Below are 21,104 nucleotides of genomic sequence, written 5' to 3'. Positions count from 1 at the left end.
TTCACCTGCTATGAGGCACACACGTTGACTTCTTGTTGCAGGTTTTCGGTGGGACAGGCCACATGGGCAGGTCCCTTGTGAAGTCCGCCTTATCCAAGGGGGATCTTGTTACGTCCGTAGGGCGGGTCTTCGAGACGAACCCCGAAGATATGGCGGTGCATCAAGACAAGGACAGTTGCCTCGGACTACTATGTGACGTACGCTCAAGAGACTCAGTCGCGCGCGTGGTTGATCGGACATTGGAGCGATTTCAGCGCGTCGACGTCGTCGCCAACTGTTCTGGATACGGCGTCATAGGTGCGTGTGAGGACCAGGACGAGCACGAGATTCGGAACCAGTTCGAGACAAATTTCATGGGGACCCTGAATATCATCCAGGCCACTTTACCCTACTTTCGCCAGCAGAACGGCGGTCGCTACCTCATTTTCAGCTCGACGTCTGGGGCACTGGGTGTCCCCGGCCTCGGTCCGTATTGTGCCACTAAATACGCCGTCGAAGGACTGATAGAAGCCATGCTCTATGAAACGGACTCGTTCAACGTCAAGGCAACCCTCGTGGAGCCGGGATTTGTACGCAGGGATGAGCCCGATGCCCTAGCGACCCCGCTGCCCACCTGGGGCCACTTCCTTATTAAGCCGGCGAGCGAGGCATATGCACAAGCAACATCACCAGCATTACATGCCAAGAGAATGGTTCAGTGGCTCGGTGACCGGCAACCGACGAGTGCTGTGAAGTGTGCTGAGCTTGTCTGGCAACTGGCCCACTGTTCTTACCCTCCGCTGCGGTTGCTCTTGGGAAGCTATGCAATTGAGAGTATTCGCGACAGATTACGGTCCGTCACGGAAGAACTGGAGGACTGGAAGCATTTGAATTTCCCTGTTGGGCCTGACTTAGGCAGTGAGAGCGAAGCGAAGGATGGTAAGCAGGATCAAGACCAGAGCATTGCAGATTCGGGGCAAGATCTGCCTGGTCAAGTGACGCGAGAAGTGTAGATTTAAGCATCGTTGGATGGGACGATGTACACGTTTTACGGTACGTTAGTCGCGCCGTGTATGGACTCAATGGCACTCGATTGGTGGTATTGGATTCAATGACCGAGAATATTGCGTAACTGCATACATGCTAGATGTACCGGATATGCAATTGTTCGAGATGTCTTTTCGCCGCTTTGATACCTAATTTCTATTCAGAGCAATACAGGGTAGCCATACAAGCTGTTACCTTTAACACATACCGCGTAAGCCCCCTTGCATTGCATCCCTTCCGTGCGTGGCTGGACCGACTGGTCCATTGGAGCTTACGTGCCAAGATTTCTCCACCTGGCCTGTAAAATACCTGGAACAAGGCAAATCTGGCATGAAATTCCATGACCCTTGATAGGTGCACGCGTTTTCCCCTGCGTTCCTGTTCAGCGCTCGTGAACATACCTATACATCTCTCCTGTTTGATTCTGTACCCCCTTTACCTCAAGTTCTTTCCATTCACCCTCCGACTTTCCCAACACCAACTGATTCTGCCACCTCTGTTGTCATCAAACGTGCAAAGGGGAGCGGCCTGTCGAGGACATCAACGGAACCGACCTGCCCATCATCTCTCTTTCTTCGACAAGAGACCAACTGAACTCCTTCAATCGAGCCTGGCGCATTCGCATCCTCGTTCCCGAACCAGACCGATTTGAAGCCAACGTCACTAGAGCCGGCTTGCTTCCCCGCCGAGGTCCGGCACCATCAAGACAGCGATTGCGTGCCAATAATCAACATCATGTCAGACAAAAAGAATGAGGACTACGAGCTCAACAGCTCAGAGTCATTTGGTGAGAAGGATGGCTTCCTGTCTCGGCCTCCCCCAAGGACGAGGCCTGCGCTTGCTTCGCCAATCAGCAAGATCGACAATAGCCCTGGCATAGCCATTCTTGCCTACTGCTTCTCCTCCATCAGTATGACGGTCGTCAATAAGTACGTCGTCTCGGGCCAGTTCTGGAACTTGAACTTCTTGTACCTCGCTGTCCAGGTGCGTTCTCACCACGTCTATAGCCTGTCAGAAGCCCTCTTCTAATAACTGAGTCTTCGCAGTCTATCGTTTGTATTCTTACCATCGTCGTCTGCAAAAACCTTGGAATGATTACAAACCTGGCACCGTTCGATACTGATAAGGCGAAGAAATGTTGGTCATAAACATCACGCAACTTCTAGCATTCCCCGACGCTTACATCTTCTCGCAGGGTTTCCCATCGCGCTGCTCCTGGTTGGCATGATTTATACCGGCACCAAGGCGTTGCAGTTTCTCTCTGTGCCCGTTTACACCATTTTCAAGAACCTTACCATCATCGTTATCGCCTATGGCGAAGTTTTGTGGTTTGGCGGTAGCGTTAGCCCCCTTTCTCTGCTCTCTTTCGGCTTAATGGTTCTCAGCTCGGTCGTAGCTGCGTGGGCCGACGTGGCGCATGCGCTGGGGGGTAGCTCTCATACCGCCGAAGCTTCGGCTGCGGTTTCGACTTTGAACGCTGGATATGCTTGGATGGGCATGAACGTATGCTGCACAGCGGCGTATGTACTGGGCATGCGCAAAGTTATTAAGAAGATGAACTTCAAAGACTGGGACAGTGAGTGTCCATCGGCTTTCCGCCGCTGCGTCGTGGTTTGAAAACCGATTGCTGACAGAAGAATGATGCAGCCATGTTCTATAACAATCTTCTGACCATCCCCGTTCTTATCGTCTGCACCCTTCTGACGGAGGACTGGTCCTCAGCCAACGTACAAAAGAACTTCCCAGTCGAGACCCGTAACAGCCTCTTCGTCGGCATGGTCTACTCGGGCTTGTGCGCCATTTTCATCTCGTACTGTTCAGCATGGTGCATCCGCGTCACATCATCGACAACGTACTCGGTTGTTGGTGCGCTCAACAAGCTTCCTATCGCCATCAGTGGACTCGTTTTCTTTGACGCGCCGGTCACGTTTGGCAGCGTGTCAGCCATTATCATTGGATTCGTCAGTGGTATCGTATATGCATGGGCGAGGATTCGACAGACGGAGGCTTCCAAGATGTCTTTGCCGACAACGCAGCCTATGAGCGCGAGCGCGCAGAGCAACAGGGATGCCAATAAATAAGAAACTTAGTGTCAGGCCTCTTGGAAGAGACTCAAGACAAGAGGCTGATTGTGGCTTGTACAGCTGTGTGCGAGACCGTTGCGGCATAGCAAGCATGACGATGATGGCCGTTTTCTACCCGACCTTGGACCACAGCGCAGGGGCTGATTAAATACGGCTAATCAACCTGCGTGGCTGGTATTGTATGGCCAGCCTTTGTCTACATGGGCAAGATATAGACCAGTTCGTTGTACAGTAATGCAAACCCTAGTCTGGGGCATGCACAGGGAGAGGCACAAAAGGACATAGCATGAAACTTGGCGTTGAGATAGTGCACGGGGTCTCATTTGCGTGTTGTGCAATACAGGGTGACAGTGAGGGTGATCAATGTAGCTTTCTCCAATGCCACCACTTTGATGTACGTATATTGCAGCAGCTATGACGTAAGTTTGTCAGGAGAGGGATGGGGAACGATTGTTGAATTGAGATATGACTCCTTACATGGAGCTGTCCAAAACGATTCGATTCAACAAGAGAAAGCGGTGGGGTTGGTTGAGATGAGCTGCCTTTGCAGAACTCCCAAGTGCTCAGTTTCTTACACTAAAAAGTACGAGCGATAGGAGAAGAAACGCCGCAGTCGCAGCTAGCCAAGGAGAACCTTTTGTATTTCAATATTTCGTAATTTTGCGGTGTGTTTGCTTAACTGGAAGTACTGCGTTATGTTGACGTTTTCGGCGACGTAGATTTTTGTGGGATGGGAATCATGGCCCAACGAAGGCAAGCTGTTCTGTTTTTCTTTTCTTTTTCTTTTATATGCGTTCAGCCTTCGACAAGAGGTACTTTCAACGTACGGCAGCCTTGGGAAATCAAGCAAGATGGGTTGATACCCTACGTGGGTAGGTATGGAAAGGTGGCACGGCAGCCGAGGCAGGCATGTCACGCACCGCTGGGCAGGGCGGCGTGGGCGGATCAAATTTGGGTGGGGGCCCACCACTTGGAGCTCCCACCACGCGGTTGAAATTCCGCCCTGTCCCATCACCAACCATCGCCACGTGCATTGTCACACGCACAACTTTCCTCTGCCTGAGACTCTTTATTAGCACTCCTATTGTGGTCATCTGAGGTCAAGTCGAGCCACATGAAAGTCAGTCACCTCAAGCAAGACAAGAACAAGTCCATCCCACTGCTCACGGCGCAACTCAACGTTCCGAGTCTCCATTTCTCAGCCGTTTCCCTAGTTCTTCTTGTCTATCGCCGTTTTACAAGAGCTATGGCTTGAGCGAAACCAGAACCTTTCTTCTGTTATAGACCAGTCTCACGCTCTATTCTCTTCCAAGCAACTTCGCAGTAGTCGCGGTGGAAGTGGCAATTGACCAACATGTTGCCCTTCATCAACAAGCGTATGTAATGCTGCCCCTCGGGCAGAACTCTTGCTCGGGATTCTGTTGTCTGCTCCACTGCTCGCCGTACGCTATGCTAACTACTGTCTCTCAACTTCGTAGCTTTCGAGCTTCTCGCCTCACGCCTCGGCGCATCTTCCGACGAACGTCAGTCTTCCCTGCTGCGAGTCTAGTCACCGAGCAAGAGCCAAATTCAGCTCCACGGGCGACCCTATTGATAGCGCACCATCGCTGATTCTGTTATCCCTACAGTCAAGCTTATCTTCTCGTTCCTCATATCGTATCCTCTGGCTGGTCTACTAAAACGAGTTCCTGATGCCAGGCCCGACCAGAAGAACCTTTTTATTATATGGTATGTCCGTCGCTTTTGGCTACCTGCTTCGCTTCTAGCTTCTCATTGGCTAATACGCTACACCTTTCCATTAGTACATCCACATTCTATCTAGTTGGCCTCTTTGACCTCTGGGACGGTGTGCGGACCCTTGCCATCGCCTCTATTGGCGTCTACAGTATCGCCAAGTACCTTCGTACTAGTTCCTTCATGCCATGGATTGGCTTCGGTTTTCTCATGGGCCACATGTCCATCAACCATATCTCACGTCAGACTGCTAATAACCCGTCCTCGGTCGACATCACAGGGGCTCAAATGGTCCTTCTTATGAAACTTAGCGCGTTCTGTTGGAATGTGGCAGATGGCCAGCTCCCAGAGGACCAGCTATCTGACTACCAAAGGGAGAGGAGGCTGGTTGACCTTCCAGATATACTGGACTATGCCGGTTACGTTCTCTTCTTCCCCTCTCTTTTTGCTGGGCCTGCCTTCGACTACATCGACTATCGCAAGTGGATAGACACGACGATGTTCGACCTGCCTGCTCAGGTTGATCCCTCCAAAGCACCTCCCGTGAGGAAGAAGAGAAAGATACCTCGCAGTGGCACGCCCGCCACCCTGAAGGCTGCCAGTGGCTTGGGATGGATCGGCCTCTTTATGCTTCTTTCCAACTACTATCCAACTACCTATTTGACGAGTCCTTCATACATGGATCATGGTTTCCTTCACCGGGTATGGATTCTTCACATGTCTGGTTTCACGGCCCGGTTGAAGTACTACGGTGTCTGGTGCTTGACAGAGGGAGCCTGCATTCTTGCTGGTTTAGGCTACAATGGTGTGGATCCTGTCACCGGCAAGGTATCATGGAACAGGTTACAAAACATCAATCCCTGGGGCGTCGAGACGGCTCAGAATACCCGCGCCTATCTCGGCAACTGGAATATGAACACCAATAACTGGCTGAGGAACTACATTTATCTTAGGGTCACGCCGAGGGGAAAGAAGCCCGGTTTCCGTGCAAGCCTTGCTACATTCGGCACCAGTGCCTTGTGGCATGGTTTCTATCCTGGCTACTACCTGAGCTTCATCCTCGCTAGCTTCATCCAGACAGTAGCCAAAAGTAGGACAGCCTCCGCGGTGCCGTTGGATTGCATAATGGACTAACAAATATAACAGATTACCGCCGCTACTTCCGTCCCTTCTTCATCGATCCCAGCAGTGGTGCGCCCACCTCCAGTAAGATCTACTACGACATTCTTTCTTGGTTCGTTACTCAGTTGGGTATGTCGTTTGTCGTTGCTCCCTTCAACATTCTCGAGTTTTCCGGGTCGGTCCAGGTGTGGGCTCGCGTCTATTTCTACGTTATCGTGGGCACCGTACTGTCCATGGCCTTTTTTGCCTCGCCCGCGAAGCAGATGTTGAGGAAGCAGCTTGAGCAACGACAAGGCAAGGCTGGTGCCAAACTCACGCGCACACTCAGTCAAGACAGTCTCTCTGGCCGGGAACCCGTCTTGGGCGTAGCGGCGGATCCTCAGCGAGAGATCAACGAAGCCATGGAAGAAATCAAGGCTGGGGTGGAGGCCCGGCAGAAGAAGGCGGCCTAAAATGAGCACCGGCGGGTTGTCAGTGACATCGTCCGAATTCGAGCCAGGGAATCCGGCATGCCTCTTGTACAAGCAGCCGTTGCTTCCATTTCAAACAACGGTCTATGAGCCAACTGCATGCGATTGCTGCTGCAAATCGTTATAGAAGACATGGTATAAGTAGTGGCAGAAGTGTCCCTAGAGGGACGCGTCATTAGAGATTGAGGGCTATATGGTTCTAAAACTAAAGCATTAAGATATGTCTATTTCCCACAGATGATATGCATCGTCGAGATCCGTCATTCCGAACTCTACTAAACACCGAGTCCGGTAGGTTGACACCTGTGTAGGACCGGGAGGGTATCGTCAAGCAGGTCCCGGTAGCCTATCGAAAATGCAGAAAACCAAACAGAACTCTGCCACTTCATTGCCAAGTGTGAGCCAACTCGGCCTGATGTACAAATACAATAGTCGTGTACAGCACCCAGTACACATCGCAAGCGCCTTCCGTGCTCGCATCAGAGGGGGTTTACAAGGAAAAACAAAGGATGGCAACACATGGTCTATTGAGCGAGCCATGATGCTGGTATAAGGAGAATCGCGCTGTCGGCGATGAATGATAAAAGGTCGTATGTGCGTGCATGCGTCTATGTTAATGAAGGAAATTGTAGTCGTAGATTCGTTAGGGCCGTTGTCGGGCATTCATAGCCCATTCGTAATTTCGATATGTTGAAATGCCAGCGAAGATGTCGTTCCCCAGAGCTTTCAAAGATGCCAGAGGCCGTTGAGCTGCTACGCCATTTGGCCCCAACCCTGTTTGACGCCCACAACGACGAGGGCAGCGATAGCGCCAACGACCAGCAGCCCAACGACTGACATGTACCTATTCAGTGCGCGCCACCACCGGGCACTTTGGAAGAGCGTCTCGTCGATTGCCAGTACTCTTCGAGGAAGATTACGTCCGTCGTCCCGTAAGCTCGATCGGTCGTCGTGCTCTGCCATCTCGGCATGAGGGTCGGGGGGAAGCGGGAGGAAGGCAGCGATCATCCATGCTGTCTTGTGTTAGTTCGCGCTCACATAGACCCGAGAAACGAGGCCCACTTACCGAACGGCAGGATGAACCCGATGGCAAACAATGTGACTTGCATGTTTCGCTTGCCAAGAATGCTGCTCTCTGCAGACCATGCCATCGAGGGAGGTTCCCAAATACTGTAACGGCCAGCCCGTTGATCACGCCGCAAGTGAGGCGACCATATGCTCGACGTCTTCTTCCGCAATCCGGTGCGCACTTGGTGGTTCTGCAGCGGCGCCTGGCCGATCTCCAAGGACCCTACGTCGGATAGTGGGCGGGGATTGGCGGGGTCGACTTCCCTTGGTCGTCGCCGTTGGCTGTAGATGTTCATGGGGAGATGTTCGACGCTGGGCGAATGGCTCTGGAACGAGCTTGGCGGTCGGCTATCGTTGGGGTCCGACATCATTGAATCGCCAGAGTTAGCGAGAAATCTGCGTTCGCCACTTCCATAGTAAAACCTACGATGGGCAGTCGGGTCAGTAAAGGGTACAGACACTAGCTAATCGATGGTTTTCATTTTGTGAGACAGTAGTTACTTACTTGGCCCAGGTTGGGATGGACGTCGAGTTCAGGCTGTTAGCGCGAGAACTCCCCGAGGAGTGAAGATTTCGATCAGAAGATGAACTTGAAAGGAAACTAGAAAGACGGGTTCGCGACGGGCGTTGATGAAGTTGGTGCAATTCTGTCAAACCATCGCCGTGCTCGTCTTGATCGCTCACCATGCGAAGAGTATTTCCACGACTGTGTGTTGCTCGAGGGCGTTCAAGAGAGTCGGTGAAAGAACGTGAGTGTGACAGTGAGAGCTCTTCGTTGGCAGCGAGGGATGATGAAATACTGAGCATCTGCCGGCTATGACTGCTCAGGGGTATGCTGCCCCTTCTCCCAGACGCCGACCATGGAGAAACAGAACGGGAAGGAGGCTCGCTGCCTCCTTCACTCTCCGAGATAACGGTGGACAGTTGTGAGCTCCATTGATGCGGGTGAGCGTTCATGTGGGATGCAACAGGGACAACGCCAACAGCAGGAGCAGACACGCTTGTTGTCTCTGGCTGCCGTTCGGGCTGGCCGGTCAAGCCGCGAGATCGATAGAATGCTGCAGGGGACGCAAGGAAACTTTGAGCAGCTTCGAGGGTAAGGTTACCGGAAATTGATTTGGCCGACGCTGCGCGTCGCAAGGAATCTCTTGACTTCGATTTGTAGTAACCGAATCTTTCGTTATGTCTCTTCTTTTTCTTCTTGTTGGGTTTTAGTGGTGCCACCAAAAGACTTTCTTGCGAATATTCTGGCCGAACTCGGGAACGACGGCTGGAAGCTAGAGATGATGGCGCCGGAGACGATGCGCCATGCAAGACGTAATTCTGTTCGCTGTCTGCAGTCTTTGGAGGGCTTCTCTCGGCCGATGATGGCTCGGGGGGGGAGGATCGACCCAGGACTACGTAGTTGGAATGACTTGATAATGGCGGCTGAGAGGACTCGTCTCTCTCAGGCGAAGGGGGTGAGCTGGAACCGTACAACTGGTAATTTGTTGTCTCGGAAGTCGTCGACGGTGCATGAATCACGCTCTCGGTATCGGTCGCCGGGGGGGAATTAGAGGCGTAGAGTTTGTAATTTGTCTTTTCTGAAGACGTTGATGCAGCGGCTGATGACTGGAAAGAGGTCTTGGTCTGCAAATCGTGGGTGTCCGAGGATAGAGGGGGATTGATAGTAGGCGCTTCGGGGAGCGGCGCGAGGCGAGGGCCAAACAGGGACGACGGAGAGGACGCGACCGGTTCAGGTTCAGGGTAGAGGAGGGTTGGCTTTTGCTCCTGCTTGAGATCGGGGGTATTAGGAACCTTGCGAAGCCCGCCGACCATTCGATAATTCCAAGGAGACGACGAGGAGTCTGCTGCGGTGGTGATATGATCACCGGCTAATTGCGTGGTTGAGGATGCCGGGGTGAGAGTGGATGAGAAGCTTCGGTCCGGAATGGAAGTCACTGTCGAGCTGGGACGATTTTCACTGAAGGCGTCGGAAACACGCCCATGCGAAGTAGTGGTGGACAACGATAAGGTGGGGGCTTTGGAAGAAGAGCCGTGGTTTTCTTGGGTTCCGGCCCGTTGCCCCTGTGGCAGGAGGGAGAATGTCTTACCATCAGCGTTCAGGGCGATGAGATTGTGGCGACGGGACAAGGGGCGCTTCGCTGAGGGTGTGACAGACTCGTCGTCGTCACTGCGCTGGGAGGACCGGGATCGCGCATTAATGGTAGTAATATCAGTCTGATGAGGTGGAGTGGTAGGGACAGGGGTGGTGGGGGACGACTGTTCGCCGGGCAAGGAGTCGGATCGCAGTTTCGAGCCTGAAACACCACTCTCCTTGGCTGCAACCAACGGGAAGGTAGACGAAGCTGACGAAAAGACCGACGTTCGGTTGCTGGAGGAATAAGAGCGCCGATGAGAATAGCGATCACTCGTACGACTGGCGGAGCGGTCGTCAGCCCATGACGAGCTAGTGCGGTCGTGTCCTGATGGGTTGGGAGACAGTAGGACTGTCGTGGACGTCGGTGTGCGTGATGACGAGGCTGACGCGGTGGAGTCACGGCTTTTGTCGCTCGGGCGAGGGGGGCTGTAGGGAACGATGCGGATGGCAAGGGAGTTGGACTGTGATCCTGAACGCCCGTGAAGCGGCCTTCGTTGGGACCGGGAGGGGCTCCCGGACCCGGACCCGGACATGCTCAGCCGGACACGGGGAGGGTTTGATCGGAGTGGAGCGTCTGTTGAACTTTGGAGAAGGGGAATGGGCGAGTGGAGGCGGGCTGTCTGGTTCGGCGTAGGTTGTCTGGGCCATGGAGTGCTGGAGGTGCCCGGGGTAGACGGGTGTAAGCAAGGCCGGGACAATAGACGGGGGCCGAGCGCGAGGAAGAGCTGCCCGGCGTTGCCGGCTTGCCGGGACCTGCACGGCTACAGTGATAGAGGGTTAAGACGGCACTTGGGCGGCCTGTGCTTTAGCTGTCTTGATTCAAGTACAATGAAGAGCAAGAACTGTCTCGTTGAAGCTTTCTAAGAGCAAAGCTGGTGCGCAAGTGGAGGTAGGACGAAAGGGAATGAAGGGGCCGGAGGTAGAGGACTGCAGCTTGCGGCGAGGTGCAAGATAAGTTGGCCGGATTTAAGGTTGGGCTGGAAATGTCGACAAGCCGTCGGAAGCGTGGCGCCCCAAGATACTCAGTGTCGTCGACCAAGAGGATTCGATTGATTGAAACGTAGGCGATGAATAAGCATGAGGATGGCTTTTTTTCTTCATCAAAAACGTGGGCCAACTGGGCAACTGTGGCACGTCTGTCTTGTCGGAAGGGGGTTTCTCTCTTGGTGGTGAGTTTCTTTCTTGATTTTTTTTTTTCACTCCCTGAATTCTTTCTGGTTGAAGATCCGTGCCTATGTGTGGAGCGATAGCAGCCAAACTGTGAGAGCCAGCAGAGTGAGTGACTGAGAGGAGCTGAGCCGTGAGAGAGAGACTAAAACGATTAGATATCGACAACAATCATGAGGGAATGAAATGAGTTGGGCAAATGAATGCGAGGCCACGGTGGTGCCAAAAGAGGGTGGAAAGATTATTACAGGCGGAAGCACCTCGATATTGGAAAAAGCAGACGATAGATAGAAATAAAGAAAAAGAAAAAGGTCGCCGAGGACACGCCAAACTTGAGAGGCGGGAGGCACAAGCACAAGTCGAAGGTGGAAGGGAGAAGCAGAAGAAAAGGGAGGGGGAAGGGGAAAGGAGACGAGAGAAAAGGGCCAAAGCAGCACTTTTCCAGGTTTGCTCGCTCCCAATCTTCCCACCCAGCTATCTCACATCAAGGTACCTCGAGAGGTGGAGAGAGTGATGTGAGCCAGGCCCGCATTAGAAAGCACCGACGGGGGTGGGCGAGAGTGGAAGCGGACCAGGGCAGGAAGCGAAAAACGAGGCAGGGGATGGGTATGTGGTGTGGTAAAGAAGGAATGGGCAGTACTCTGCACAGAGTACAGGCACAGACAAATACAGAGACGGTGCGCAAGTCACATACCTTTCTTCGCCGTCCCGAGGCGACCTTACATGCGCAGACTAATGCTCTGCGAAGACGAGTATGTCCTGGCGTCAATGCCTCAACCTCCCAGTTTCGTCTTGCTTGCCCAATAGCCGGCCAGTCTCGGCGGCTCCTCTACCACCTGTCGCAAGACAACCGCCGTGCTGTCCTGAGAAAACGAACCGCCTGGGCTCATGCAGGTCCCGGATCCTGGCAGCGCGACAAGACCAGTTGCTCGCCGAAGTAGCTATGTATGGATCTATACTATACCTGGTGTGGACCGCTGCACTTTTTGGCTACACACTGGGCTACGCCAGGAAGCCACTGTCTTCTTCGCGACTGGTGCTGATTGGATAATGTAGCCTTGACTCCCTGTCCCCTTGATTCATTCTTCTCCTATCCGGTAGCTGCGCCAGCGGTTGGTGTGGTCGAATGAGCAGGCAGGGGCACTCAACACCGTTGGGTTGCGTTGCAGGCGACAAGGGCTCGCGAACCGGTGCGGGATACAAGTTCCAGGCACGCACCAAACGATGAACAGCCAGAACTGGACACAATACCGGGGGCGGTGCGGTGCGGCGGGGATTGCGGCTTTCCTTGGTGCTCCAGCAGCTGAACCTGATCTGATTCTGCAGCAGCCGGATTGTGTGGAAATGGGGCGAAGACCTACTACACCTGGAACTGATTGGGCGATATGGCAGGGTGATCAAATCAAGCTGCTGCCAGAAATGGATAGCAAGGATGAAGACAAGGGCTATCCGTTTCACTGAGTGAGTAGCCTTTGGAGAGGAGAAGGTCAACGCAGAATGGCAGTGACGATGGGGTCGAGGCCTTTTTGACACCCGGGTGTTGATTGGACTGGAATAGCTGCATCGCTTGCACTTTGGCTACCGACGTGGTTCAGAAGGCGAGTATCCGTAGGAAACAACAAAACAACCGGCAGCTCGCGTCCAAGTGTTCCCACCGCCGTGAGGGGTCTGATCTTAAGGGCCAGGCGGCGACCAAGGAGACCCACGGCCGCAGACGAAGACGAGGCCTGGACAACCTGGTCGTCAACGCTCGACGGCGCTACCAAGGAAGACGACTAGAAGGGTGACGGGCTGGCTGGGCTGAGGTGCGGCGCGGAAAGAAGGCCACCATCACCTATAGGACCGCGCATATCCGTACATAGGTAGTACATATACATATCCGTACTAATTAGCGGACAGGGCAAGGTAAGGCAAGGCAGGGCAGGGGTTATCGAGTGCGGTGAGCAGAGTAATAACACGATGCCTAAGGTAACAAGGTATAATCTTAGCGGCAGATGAATCCGATCATGGAGCATTTTGCTTGCGAACCCGGGAAAAGGGAACGGACCCCAGATCAGATCGAACTTGGCTTCCCAAGGGAGAGGAGAGAGGGAGAGATGCAAATGTGAGTGTTTTGGACGATTGCAATCTCGGGCATGGGCCAGAAACGGATGGCAGGAACGTCTCGAAACGTCTGCACGTTTAACGCGCCCCCGTCGCCTTCGATACTAACGTAGTGCGCACGGCAAATGAGGAGGAAGAGCCTCCAACAACTCCTGCTGCTACTACTACTACTACTACTACTGGCAGTGTGGGCAGTGAAGTCGGATACATCGACAGCATTGCGCTAAATACCTACTACGTGTGGCTGTGCATTTCCATTTCCATCTCCACCTCATCCCCGTCATTCTTGCCTCTCGGTGTTTTGCAAAGCCCTTGTCCTTGCTTACACGCCCGGTATCTTGGGTCCCCGATGATCATGACGGATTTGAACACAACAACAGAAAGAAAGTTTTGTTCATTACAACCGGCAGGCGGCTGGCCACAGGTAGTGGGACGGAGGCCCTGCGATGCTGTCATCCCATGTCCACGCACGTCGTGGCACCTCAGGGCAGGTAGGTCCCTTGGTTGATCTCGGTCGGCGAAGCAGGGTCACTAGATGCAGAACCAAGATGGCTATGTGGCCCGGGCGAGTTTGGCTCAACCACCCAATACTTGCATCATCTACAATCCATCTTGTAGTTGTGTACTCGGTAGAGATGCAACTCGGTGGTGACCTGACCGCTGCTGCTGCTGTAGCTGTAGAGACGGCGGATACAATATGGGTGTGAGCCCAGGGAAGACACCCACAGTGACAAGATGCACAAGTAGTTAGTGGGTATCCCATAGGTGGTTGCTCCTCCAAGGCCCTTGCGAAGGGTTCTCCTAAGAGGTTGGTGCAACCTAAACTAGGTACATACCTAACCTGGGTAGGTACCTACATCGCACCACCTACCTCAGGTAGGTTGATGGAAGATGGCCCGTAAACCCAGCTGACCAATCCCCCTCCTCCTGTCGTCCACGTACGTCTGGTCCCAGCAGCAGCAAAACTGCACTTGTCACCACCATTGTCAAGGCTTAAGCTGTGGCCTTCGAACCATGGGCAGTTCATTGAGAACGGCTATCTCCCTGTTGAGCAGGGTGTCTGAGTGGGTAGGTACCAGGCAGGTCCCCCGCTGTACCCGTAAAACGTTTCTCAAGTATACCCAAGGCCCACCAGATTCATCTAGTGGGGTGCGGAGTCTTGATTGACTGCAGCAGCATTTTGCATTTGCACTGCGAAGCTGCCCGGTACTTCCTAAACGCGCCACAAAAAGCCCCCCAACGGCTGGCTCGGACTCGACTCGACGGTGTCGCATCAGTTCTCGGTGCTCGGTGGCCCCTTGCCGTGATGATACACCCCAGATACAAAACGTCGGCCAGCTTCACGTTAGCCCCCAAGGGCCACGGCTCTAAGCCTTCGATAGGCCTCATGTCTGACCGCCATTGTTTATCGTCTCATTGCCAGGCGCGGGCTGGCCGGCAACCCCGAGTTGGTGGTGCAGTGTTACCGTATTCCAGGAACATTGGCTTGGCCGGAGAGGAGGCGGGAACTTGCTAGGCGGATGGAAACGCCATGGGGCATTGTCTGTCATCCCTCTATCCGTTGTTCTGGTTATGCAAGAGGAATTAATTTCAATGATGGATAGGAGAAAAGCAGGTTCCAGGGGGTGACTGACGGCGGACCGAGCATGGAGAAGGCCTTGATTTACGTTTTCTTGAATTGGTCATTCTGATTGGCAGACAAATCGAAAAGCCCAGGTCACGGACCAATGCCGATAGGTTGCGTATTCTACCACTTGTCCTTCTCTCCCTAGTCCAGCCGCCCAAGGATCATGCAGTTCGCGCCTTCGCTGTCCTTGCATGCAGAGGTAGGTAGTACTACCGCGTTGCAGCAATACCAACATACGGATACACTAAATGGAAAGGTGGGACATTACAGTCTGCAGGTTCTGACAACTCAGCAGCCAATTTCCCCTGAGGCGAAGGTATAAAACACAGGGGGTGTCTTCCCCTCGACGCGCTTCCCGTTTTCAGGGCTGTCGTCTTCAGACCGAAAGAGAGTCATGGTTAAAATAAAATAAAAGAGATGGAGGGAGGGGGGAAAATTGTAGGAGCAGCTGCTGTACACGGACCGTGGACCTACGTGCTTCGGACACAGGCAGGCAGGAGCGCCGGTCCTGTCAGCCCGGCACCTCCGTCGGGCAGTGAGGCGCAAACAGTCAGATTCTCAAAATGCCAGACTTCAGATGATACGGGTGTGGGTAAGTAGCCTTAAGAGCCGCCAATATAAGTAACTTGAGACATGCCCGGCTCTGCTCTTACACCAACAAATTGATGTCCACGGGGCGTTCCGCTTCCTACACGTGAGACCAGAGAGTGTATCTTGGTGATGGCGGTCATTAATTATGCTGCCCCTGTTCATCTTCAGCCAAGCCCAGCAGCTCGGGTAGGACAAGCGCCTGAGGCCATGTCTGCAGCACGGTTTGAGGATAGGCTCAGCTCATGGCAAGCTACTGGTTGAGGGTAAGTCTGCTCCTGGAGCGTCTATGCACGCGATAGGCCGCAGATGGTTTCGCTTCACTGAACGGTCCATCAAGTTGGGCCGCATACGTCTTGAGGACAAGTGTTTGTACAGGCTAAACATATTTGTGCGCTTGTTGGGCCGAACCGAGACACTCATCAATCTGCTGTTGGCGCTTCGCGCGCGGCAGCTTCGCGCTGGCTGGGAAAGAGGACTGCTGATTTGCATCGTCGGTAATACAGGGAGTGAGTGAGGATTGACGCTGATAACCGCCGTTGCTAGGCTACTGTAGGTATGTCCCTACAGGTTTCACCCATCCGAACCTGGCACAGATGCCGATACCCGATACCCCCCCCCCCCCAAGGGACGACGTATGATTATGTAAGTCGACAACCTCAGCAACTCTGACGGGGCCCGCAAGGAAAGTCAATGAATGAATGTGTCTTGGTACCTGGTGCCTGGTATGTGTGGGTGCTAAACTGCCTATGTACCCACCCGCCGTGCTTCACAGAGTGCGGCCAGCTGACCAGTATTTTTCTCATTCAAGAGGTTTCGTTCTTGATGTTCAAGTCAATTCTGGCCTCCCCGAAATAGCCGCAGCATACACACCTAGGCTGTTGTCTTGCACTCAAGCCACCAGAGTCTGCGCCTGTCAAGGGATCATTAACTTTCCCTTCAGCCGTTCACGGCGCGAACCCAGTTGCACATCGCCCGGATACTACCGACTTGACCCGGCCGCTTCCATGTCTACTGATAGCAAGTTCGGCTTTGGGCCCGGCGCCGGCTCTGCCGACATACAACCGGCGTCACTGCAGCCTCTGACGGCATGCGCAATGCTGGTATGTACAGAGTCCTCTCCGAATCTGTCCCAACCTTTCCTTGCCGGCCCGCTACACAGCCACTAACCCATGCTTTCAAGGTTGTCTATACTGCCATCTACGTGCTACCACTCTACATCTCACCCGCCAGCAGACCCTCACCGACGCTTTCTCGAGATGACCCTGCCGTCATCCGTACCCGCATCACTTCTGTCCTGTTCTCCACCGGGGTGTGCTCTGCCTTGACCTATGTTATCCTGGCTCGCCTACCTGACGGTGCTCTGCCCTTTGGTCCCCTTCATGCCATGGGATACTGGCCGCTGGGTATAGTTGAGTCTGCCGCATGCCTGGCTCTCACCGTAACCCTATTCGCTGCTCCCTTGTACGAGACTCTCCTCATTGACGGCGTCTGGGAAGACTGGCGGGCCTTCGATCCCCTGGTTCGCGTCTGGACTCAGTGGACGACGTGGCGTAATATCGTCATGGTATGTTGTAGTTCTTTCGTGCCACTCAGTTCGTCTTACCAGGAATCTAACCCGAACCTCCAAGGGGCCTCTGACCGAAGAGATGTTGTTCCGATCGGCTTCGGTGCCGTTACTCCTCTGCGCCCGCATGTCCCTGACCCAGACCATCTTCATGTCCCCCTTCATCTTTGGTCTCGCACATGTTCACCATTTCTACGAATTCCGCATCAACCACCCCAAGGTGCCTCTTGTAGCCGCCGTTGCCCGCTCTGTCATTCAATTTGGTTACACGTCGCTTTTTGGTGCGTATGCTACCTTTTTGTTCCTGCGGTCGGGGAGCTTGCTAGCCATCGTATTGGTACATGCTTTCTGCAACGCAATGGGCCTTCCTCGCTTTTGGGGAGCCGTTGAACCCTACTGGCACGCCCATGGACACTACACGCAAGCTGATAGTCGGAAATGGACATTTGTTTACTATGTATTTTTGCTTGCTGGTGCCTTTTTTTGGTGGAGGGGCCTGTTACCCCTGACTGAGAGCTCGGCGGCCCTGGTGTCGCAAGGTGCTTGAGGGGCGCCTTGTATATATAGTTACGGTAGATGGTATCCGAAGAGGTATGTTACATCCTCATGTCAACATCCATACCTGGTAACGAGCCTGGCATAGCAAAGTCATCCTCATTCCGCATCCTCCGGCGACGAAGAGAGTCATGTTCGCGGCCTGTGCGAGTCCCTGCTTCAGCCTCAACTTCTCTTCGGGCCTCTGCTCGGAGATCTTGGTTGATGTCCTTCCCCTTCGCTCTTCCCACTGACACATTGGTCTCGGCCAGGCCGTCTTCGGGCCCTCTGGTGTTCTTCTTGCGTGGCCAGAGATTTGGTAATGCAATCTCCTGGAACCGAGGCTCTACGCATCGCTCGTCGAACCAACGGTGAAGACGTGCCTCGATCAGCTGGGCGATCTTGGGGACATCTTGCAGCCTTGACCGACTGCCAAGCAGACTCCGGATTGATAGGTCGAGGCGGTAATCATCCATAAAACTGAAGGTCATCATGGTGGGGGTTGACTGTGAGGGATTGCTGGGGATGAAGGAGATGGACAGGGTGCCGCTAAATCTGACCACCGAGACGGAGAGAGCCACAGGCAACACCGCACTCAACTTCTTTGGATAGTTCAGGAGAAGCTTGGTCTCGAGAGCGAGAGTCAACATGTCGCTAAGGTCAACATCCATCCGTGCCTGTAGCTTCGTCCCCTCCCTCGTGGCTGCGCTGGCATCGAGTGTCCTGCCATTGCCTAGGCTCAGCCCATCTTCGTCAACGGGAATGATACGGCAGTTGCTGAAAATGGGGAAGTCTTCTCCCAGACTCAGTTCCGTTACGCGAATCTCGTCGACGAAATCGGGCCTTGAGCCTCCGTTGAGTGCCTTGGTCAGGGAGCTGAGGATGGCGTCGTCATGCTGTGCATCGCTCCGAAATTGTGCGATGGTCTGCGCGACGAGGACGTTAAACCAGTCCAGGCTTTCCGGCTGGTGGCCGTCGACGTTGTAGTAGGTTTTACTGAGAATGGACCCAATGGTCAGGTTGGGAGGGTTGCGGAGAACACTTGACTTCTTGCGATTGAGCGTCTGCTGGCCCTGCTTCGCGTTGACAGTCCGCAGGCTTAACAAAGAGCGCTTATGAGCTAAAGTTCTAGACCGGCGCTCCGTTGCTCTTAGAGAGGCTGTCACCTCGGGTGAGGGAGGATCGCCAAAGATGAAGAATTTGATGAAGGCGGCAAGGACCAGAACCACCGACAGCTGGCCCAGAATGAGGCCTTGTGTGAACGAGAGCCTAATCCAACGGATATTAGCACGTGACACTCCGTCAAGAAGAGGTGGCATATCTATGGATATACAACTCACGTCGGTTCTGCCTTTGCTGGGCAAGTGTCCGTGGACAGACTCTCCATGCTCTTCGTAGTTAAAGGCAGGCTGGTCAGCGACAAGAAGAATCGTTACTATCTTGATACAAAGCCATGAGGCAGACCAATGCAGATTTACAGGTTGAGCTTAGACGTTGAAGAAGGCCCCGGTCAAGCTGTCAAAGAAGAGCGCTGTTGAGATAACTGACCAGGTGGAAAACCAGAGAAAAGGTGCCCGTTTGGTCGGGTTAGCACTGTGAAGAAGCTAAACGTCACTACTGGGCGGAGATCCACCATCCCCCAGTGTTTCACTCGCGTCTTTGCCAGGCACCATTACTGGCACTGTACCCGACGTACCTGCCTTGCGGTACCAACCCAACGTGGGGCACGTCCAGGGAGCTCAGGCGAGCTGTCACGGCGAGCTACGTATCCCATCCAACGACAGCGAGGGATGCGCCGACAATTTCGTGGATAACAACAACCACGACCTTGCATCTTACCCATCGACCCGGCTTGCTCTACGACCGACACATCCGGGGCATCCAAAATTTGTGCATTCGCGTCTTCTTTCTTAAAAAGTGATCGGCAACACCCTCCTCCCAACGAATCTGGACACAGCTTAGGACCACCTGACCTTCCCCCCCGTGCCTACGGCTTAATTCATCGGACATTTGTTCTCTGCGCTGGGCGCCCGTCGGCCAGGATGGATGTGGCACAAGCAGTAGCCGGCTATGTCTCTCGCATGATATCTTCGGCCGATTCTTCATCCCAGTCGGCGAAGATGAAGGTCCTTTTGCTGGATCGCGAAACGGTGCCCATTGTGTCCACAGCCATCACTCAGTCAGCGTTGTTGAACCATGAGGTCTACCTCATCGATCGAATCGACAACGTGAACAGGGAGAAGATGCGCCATCTTCGTTGTCTTTGTCTTGTTCGGCCGTCCCCTGAATCGATCCAACTCCTAATCGATGAATTACGAGAACCCAAGTATGGCGAGTATCACTTGTACTTCACCAACGTGGTCAAGAAGTCTTCGCTCGAGAGGCTTGCCGAAGCCGACGACCACGAAGTCGTTAAGCTTGTCCAGGAGCACTTTGCAGACTTCATTGTCATCAACCCCGATCTATTTTCACTTGGTCTCGGCCTTCCCCATCAGCGTGTCTGGGCGAGCAGCCCAGACACTTGGAACTCCGACGCTCTTCAGAGAAGTGCCGACGGGCTCATTGCCGTACTTCTCGCTCTGAAAAAGAAGCCTTTGATAAGGTATGCCAAGAACAGCCCACTTACAAAAAAGCTGGCAACAGAGGTGCGATATCGCATCACACAAGAGGAACAGCTTTTCGACTTTAGAAAGGTGGACACGCCTCCTATTCTTCTCATTATCGACCGGCGTGAGGATCCTGCAACACCACTGCTTACCCAGTGGACCTATCAAGCCATGGTACATCATCTACTCGGCATCACCAACGGCCGGGTTGATCTTAGTGATGTGCCGGATATTCGTCCAGAGCTCAAAGAAATTGTCTTGTCCCAGGATCAGGACCCTTTCTTCAAGAAGAACATGTATCTCAACTTTGGCGACTTGGGCGGGAACATCAAGGACTACGTCGAGCAGTATCAGTCCAAGACTCAGAACAGCGCAAACATCGAGTCGATTTCGGATATGAAGCGCTTCATCGAGGAGTATCCCGAGTTCCGTAAGCTCTCCGGGAATGTTAGCAAACACGTCACTCTGGTGTCGGAGCTAAGCAGGCGCGTTGGGGCGGAAAACCTGCTTGAGGTGAGCGAGCTTGAGCAGAGCCTTGCGTGTAACGACAACCACGCAACCGATGTAAAGGTATGTATCGCCAAATACAGAAATGCCGGGCCTGCGCACGATGACTAACGCATGCGACTCTCCCATAGAACATCCAAAAGCTCATACAGTCTCCCAGGGTTACAAGTGATAGCAAGGTTGGCCTCGTTGCTCTCTATGCATTGAGATATGAGCGAAACCCCTCGAATGCACTTCCCATGCTTGTCGACCTCTTAGTGGCAGCTGGCGGCGTTTCGGTACGGCGAGCAGATCTTGTGTCGAAGCTGGTGACATATCGTTCCACGCTACAACAGTCTCAGACCCAAACAGGCATCACGGATATCTTTGAGGGAGCCGGCATTTTCGGAGGGGCTGGCAACCGATTTAAGGGACTCAAGGGCGTCGAGAATGTGTACACCCAGCACAGTCCTATGCTGGAGAGCACACTCCAGAACCTGATTCGTGGAAGGCTCAAGGAGCAACAGTATCCCTTTGTCGAGGGTGGAGGCACCACTCGGGACAAGCCTCAAGATATCATTGTTTTCATTGTCGGCGGCGCTACGTATGAGGAGGCCAAGACGGTTGCAACAATCAACGCAAGTACGCCTGGCGTGCGCCTAGTTCTTGGGGGTACAACGATCCACAACTCAGCAACGTTTCTAGAGGAAGTTGAAGACGCCGTATCATTGTGGCCTGAGACTCAGAAACCAGCGGCGCGGCGATAGAGTACTGGCCTTAAC

General features: G+C 53.6%; 8 protein-coding genes across 8 annotated transcripts; 6 read left to right on the top strand and 2 right to left on the bottom strand.

Moving 5' to 3' along the window:
* Positions 1-62: 62 nt before the first annotated feature.
* GLRG_03817 (short chain dehydrogenase) lies at positions 63-992 on the top strand (the record flags this gene model as incomplete). Its single annotated transcript, XM_008094502.1, has 1 exon — positions 63-992. One exon carries the CDS (start codon positions 63-65, stop codon positions 990-992), a length of 930 nt encoding a protein of 309 aa, XP_008092693.1.
* Positions 993-1,761: 769 nt separating this feature from the next.
* On the top strand, positions 1,762-3,107 carry GLRG_03816 (UDP-galactose transporter; the record flags this gene model as incomplete). Its single annotated transcript, XM_008094501.1, has 4 exons — positions 1,762-2,010; positions 2,073-2,163; positions 2,222-2,602; positions 2,674-3,107. The coding sequence occupies 4 exons, from the start codon at positions 1,762-1,764 to the stop codon at positions 3,105-3,107; spliced, it is 1,155 nt and encodes a 384-aa protein (XP_008092692.1).
* Positions 3,108-4,464: 1,357 nt separating this feature from the next.
* On the top strand, positions 4,465-6,418 carry GLRG_03815 (MBOAT family protein; the record flags this gene model as incomplete). The annotated part of the gene is made up of 5 exons (XM_008094500.1): positions 4,465-4,486; positions 4,589-4,633; positions 4,739-4,838; positions 4,913-5,934; positions 5,991-6,418. The coding sequence occupies 5 exons, from the start codon at positions 4,465-4,467 to the stop codon at positions 6,416-6,418; spliced, it is 1,617 nt and encodes a 538-aa protein (XP_008092691.1).
* Positions 6,419-7,189: 771 nt separating this feature from the next.
* On the bottom strand, positions 7,190-10,177 carry GLRG_03814 (uncharacterized protein; the record flags this gene model as incomplete). Its single annotated transcript, XM_008094499.1, has 3 exons — positions 7,190-7,449; positions 7,503-7,927; positions 8,010-10,177. The coding sequence occupies 3 exons, from the start codon at positions 10,175-10,177 to the stop codon at positions 7,190-7,192; spliced, it is 2,853 nt and encodes a 950-aa protein (XP_008092690.1).
* Positions 10,178-12,035: 1,858 nt separating this feature from the next.
* On the top strand, positions 12,036-12,272 carry GLRG_03813 (uncharacterized protein; the record flags this gene model as incomplete). The annotated part of the gene is made up of 1 exon (XM_008094498.1): positions 12,036-12,272. One exon carries the CDS (start codon positions 12,036-12,038, stop codon positions 12,270-12,272), a length of 237 nt encoding a protein of 78 aa, XP_008092689.1.
* Positions 12,273-16,136: 3,864 nt separating this feature from the next.
* On the top strand, positions 16,137-17,243 carry GLRG_03812 (CAAX amino terminal protease; the record flags this gene model as incomplete). Its single annotated transcript, XM_008094497.1, has 3 exons — positions 16,137-16,232; positions 16,313-16,696; positions 16,761-17,243. The coding sequence occupies 3 exons, from the start codon at positions 16,137-16,139 to the stop codon at positions 17,241-17,243; spliced, it is 963 nt and encodes a 320-aa protein (XP_008092688.1).
* A 49-nt stretch (positions 17,244-17,292) lies between these two features.
* GLRG_03811 (uncharacterized protein) lies at positions 17,293-18,617 on the bottom strand (the record flags this gene model as incomplete). The annotated part of the gene is made up of 2 exons (XM_008094496.1): positions 17,293-18,499; positions 18,571-18,617. 2 exons carry the CDS (start codon positions 18,615-18,617, stop codon positions 17,293-17,295), a joined length of 1,254 nt encoding a protein of 417 aa, XP_008092687.1.
* Positions 18,618-19,272: 655 nt separating this feature from the next.
* Positions 19,273-21,089, top strand: GLRG_03810 (Sec1 family protein; the record flags this gene model as incomplete). The annotated part of the gene is made up of 2 exons (XM_008094495.1): positions 19,273-20,406; positions 20,475-21,089. The coding sequence occupies 2 exons, from the start codon at positions 19,273-19,275 to the stop codon at positions 21,087-21,089; spliced, it is 1,749 nt and encodes a 582-aa protein (XP_008092686.1).
* Between the last annotated feature and the right edge of the window lie 15 nt (positions 21,090-21,104).

Source organism: Colletotrichum graminicola (genome assembly GCF_000149035.1).
Source record: "Colletotrichum graminicola M1.001 genomic scaffold supercont1.11, whole genome shotgun sequence".
In the NCBI taxonomy this organism is placed as follows: Eukaryota; Fungi; Ascomycota; class Sordariomycetes; order Glomerellales; family Glomerellaceae; genus Colletotrichum; species Colletotrichum graminicola.
This window is presented reverse-complemented; position numbering and strand designations above follow the sequence as displayed.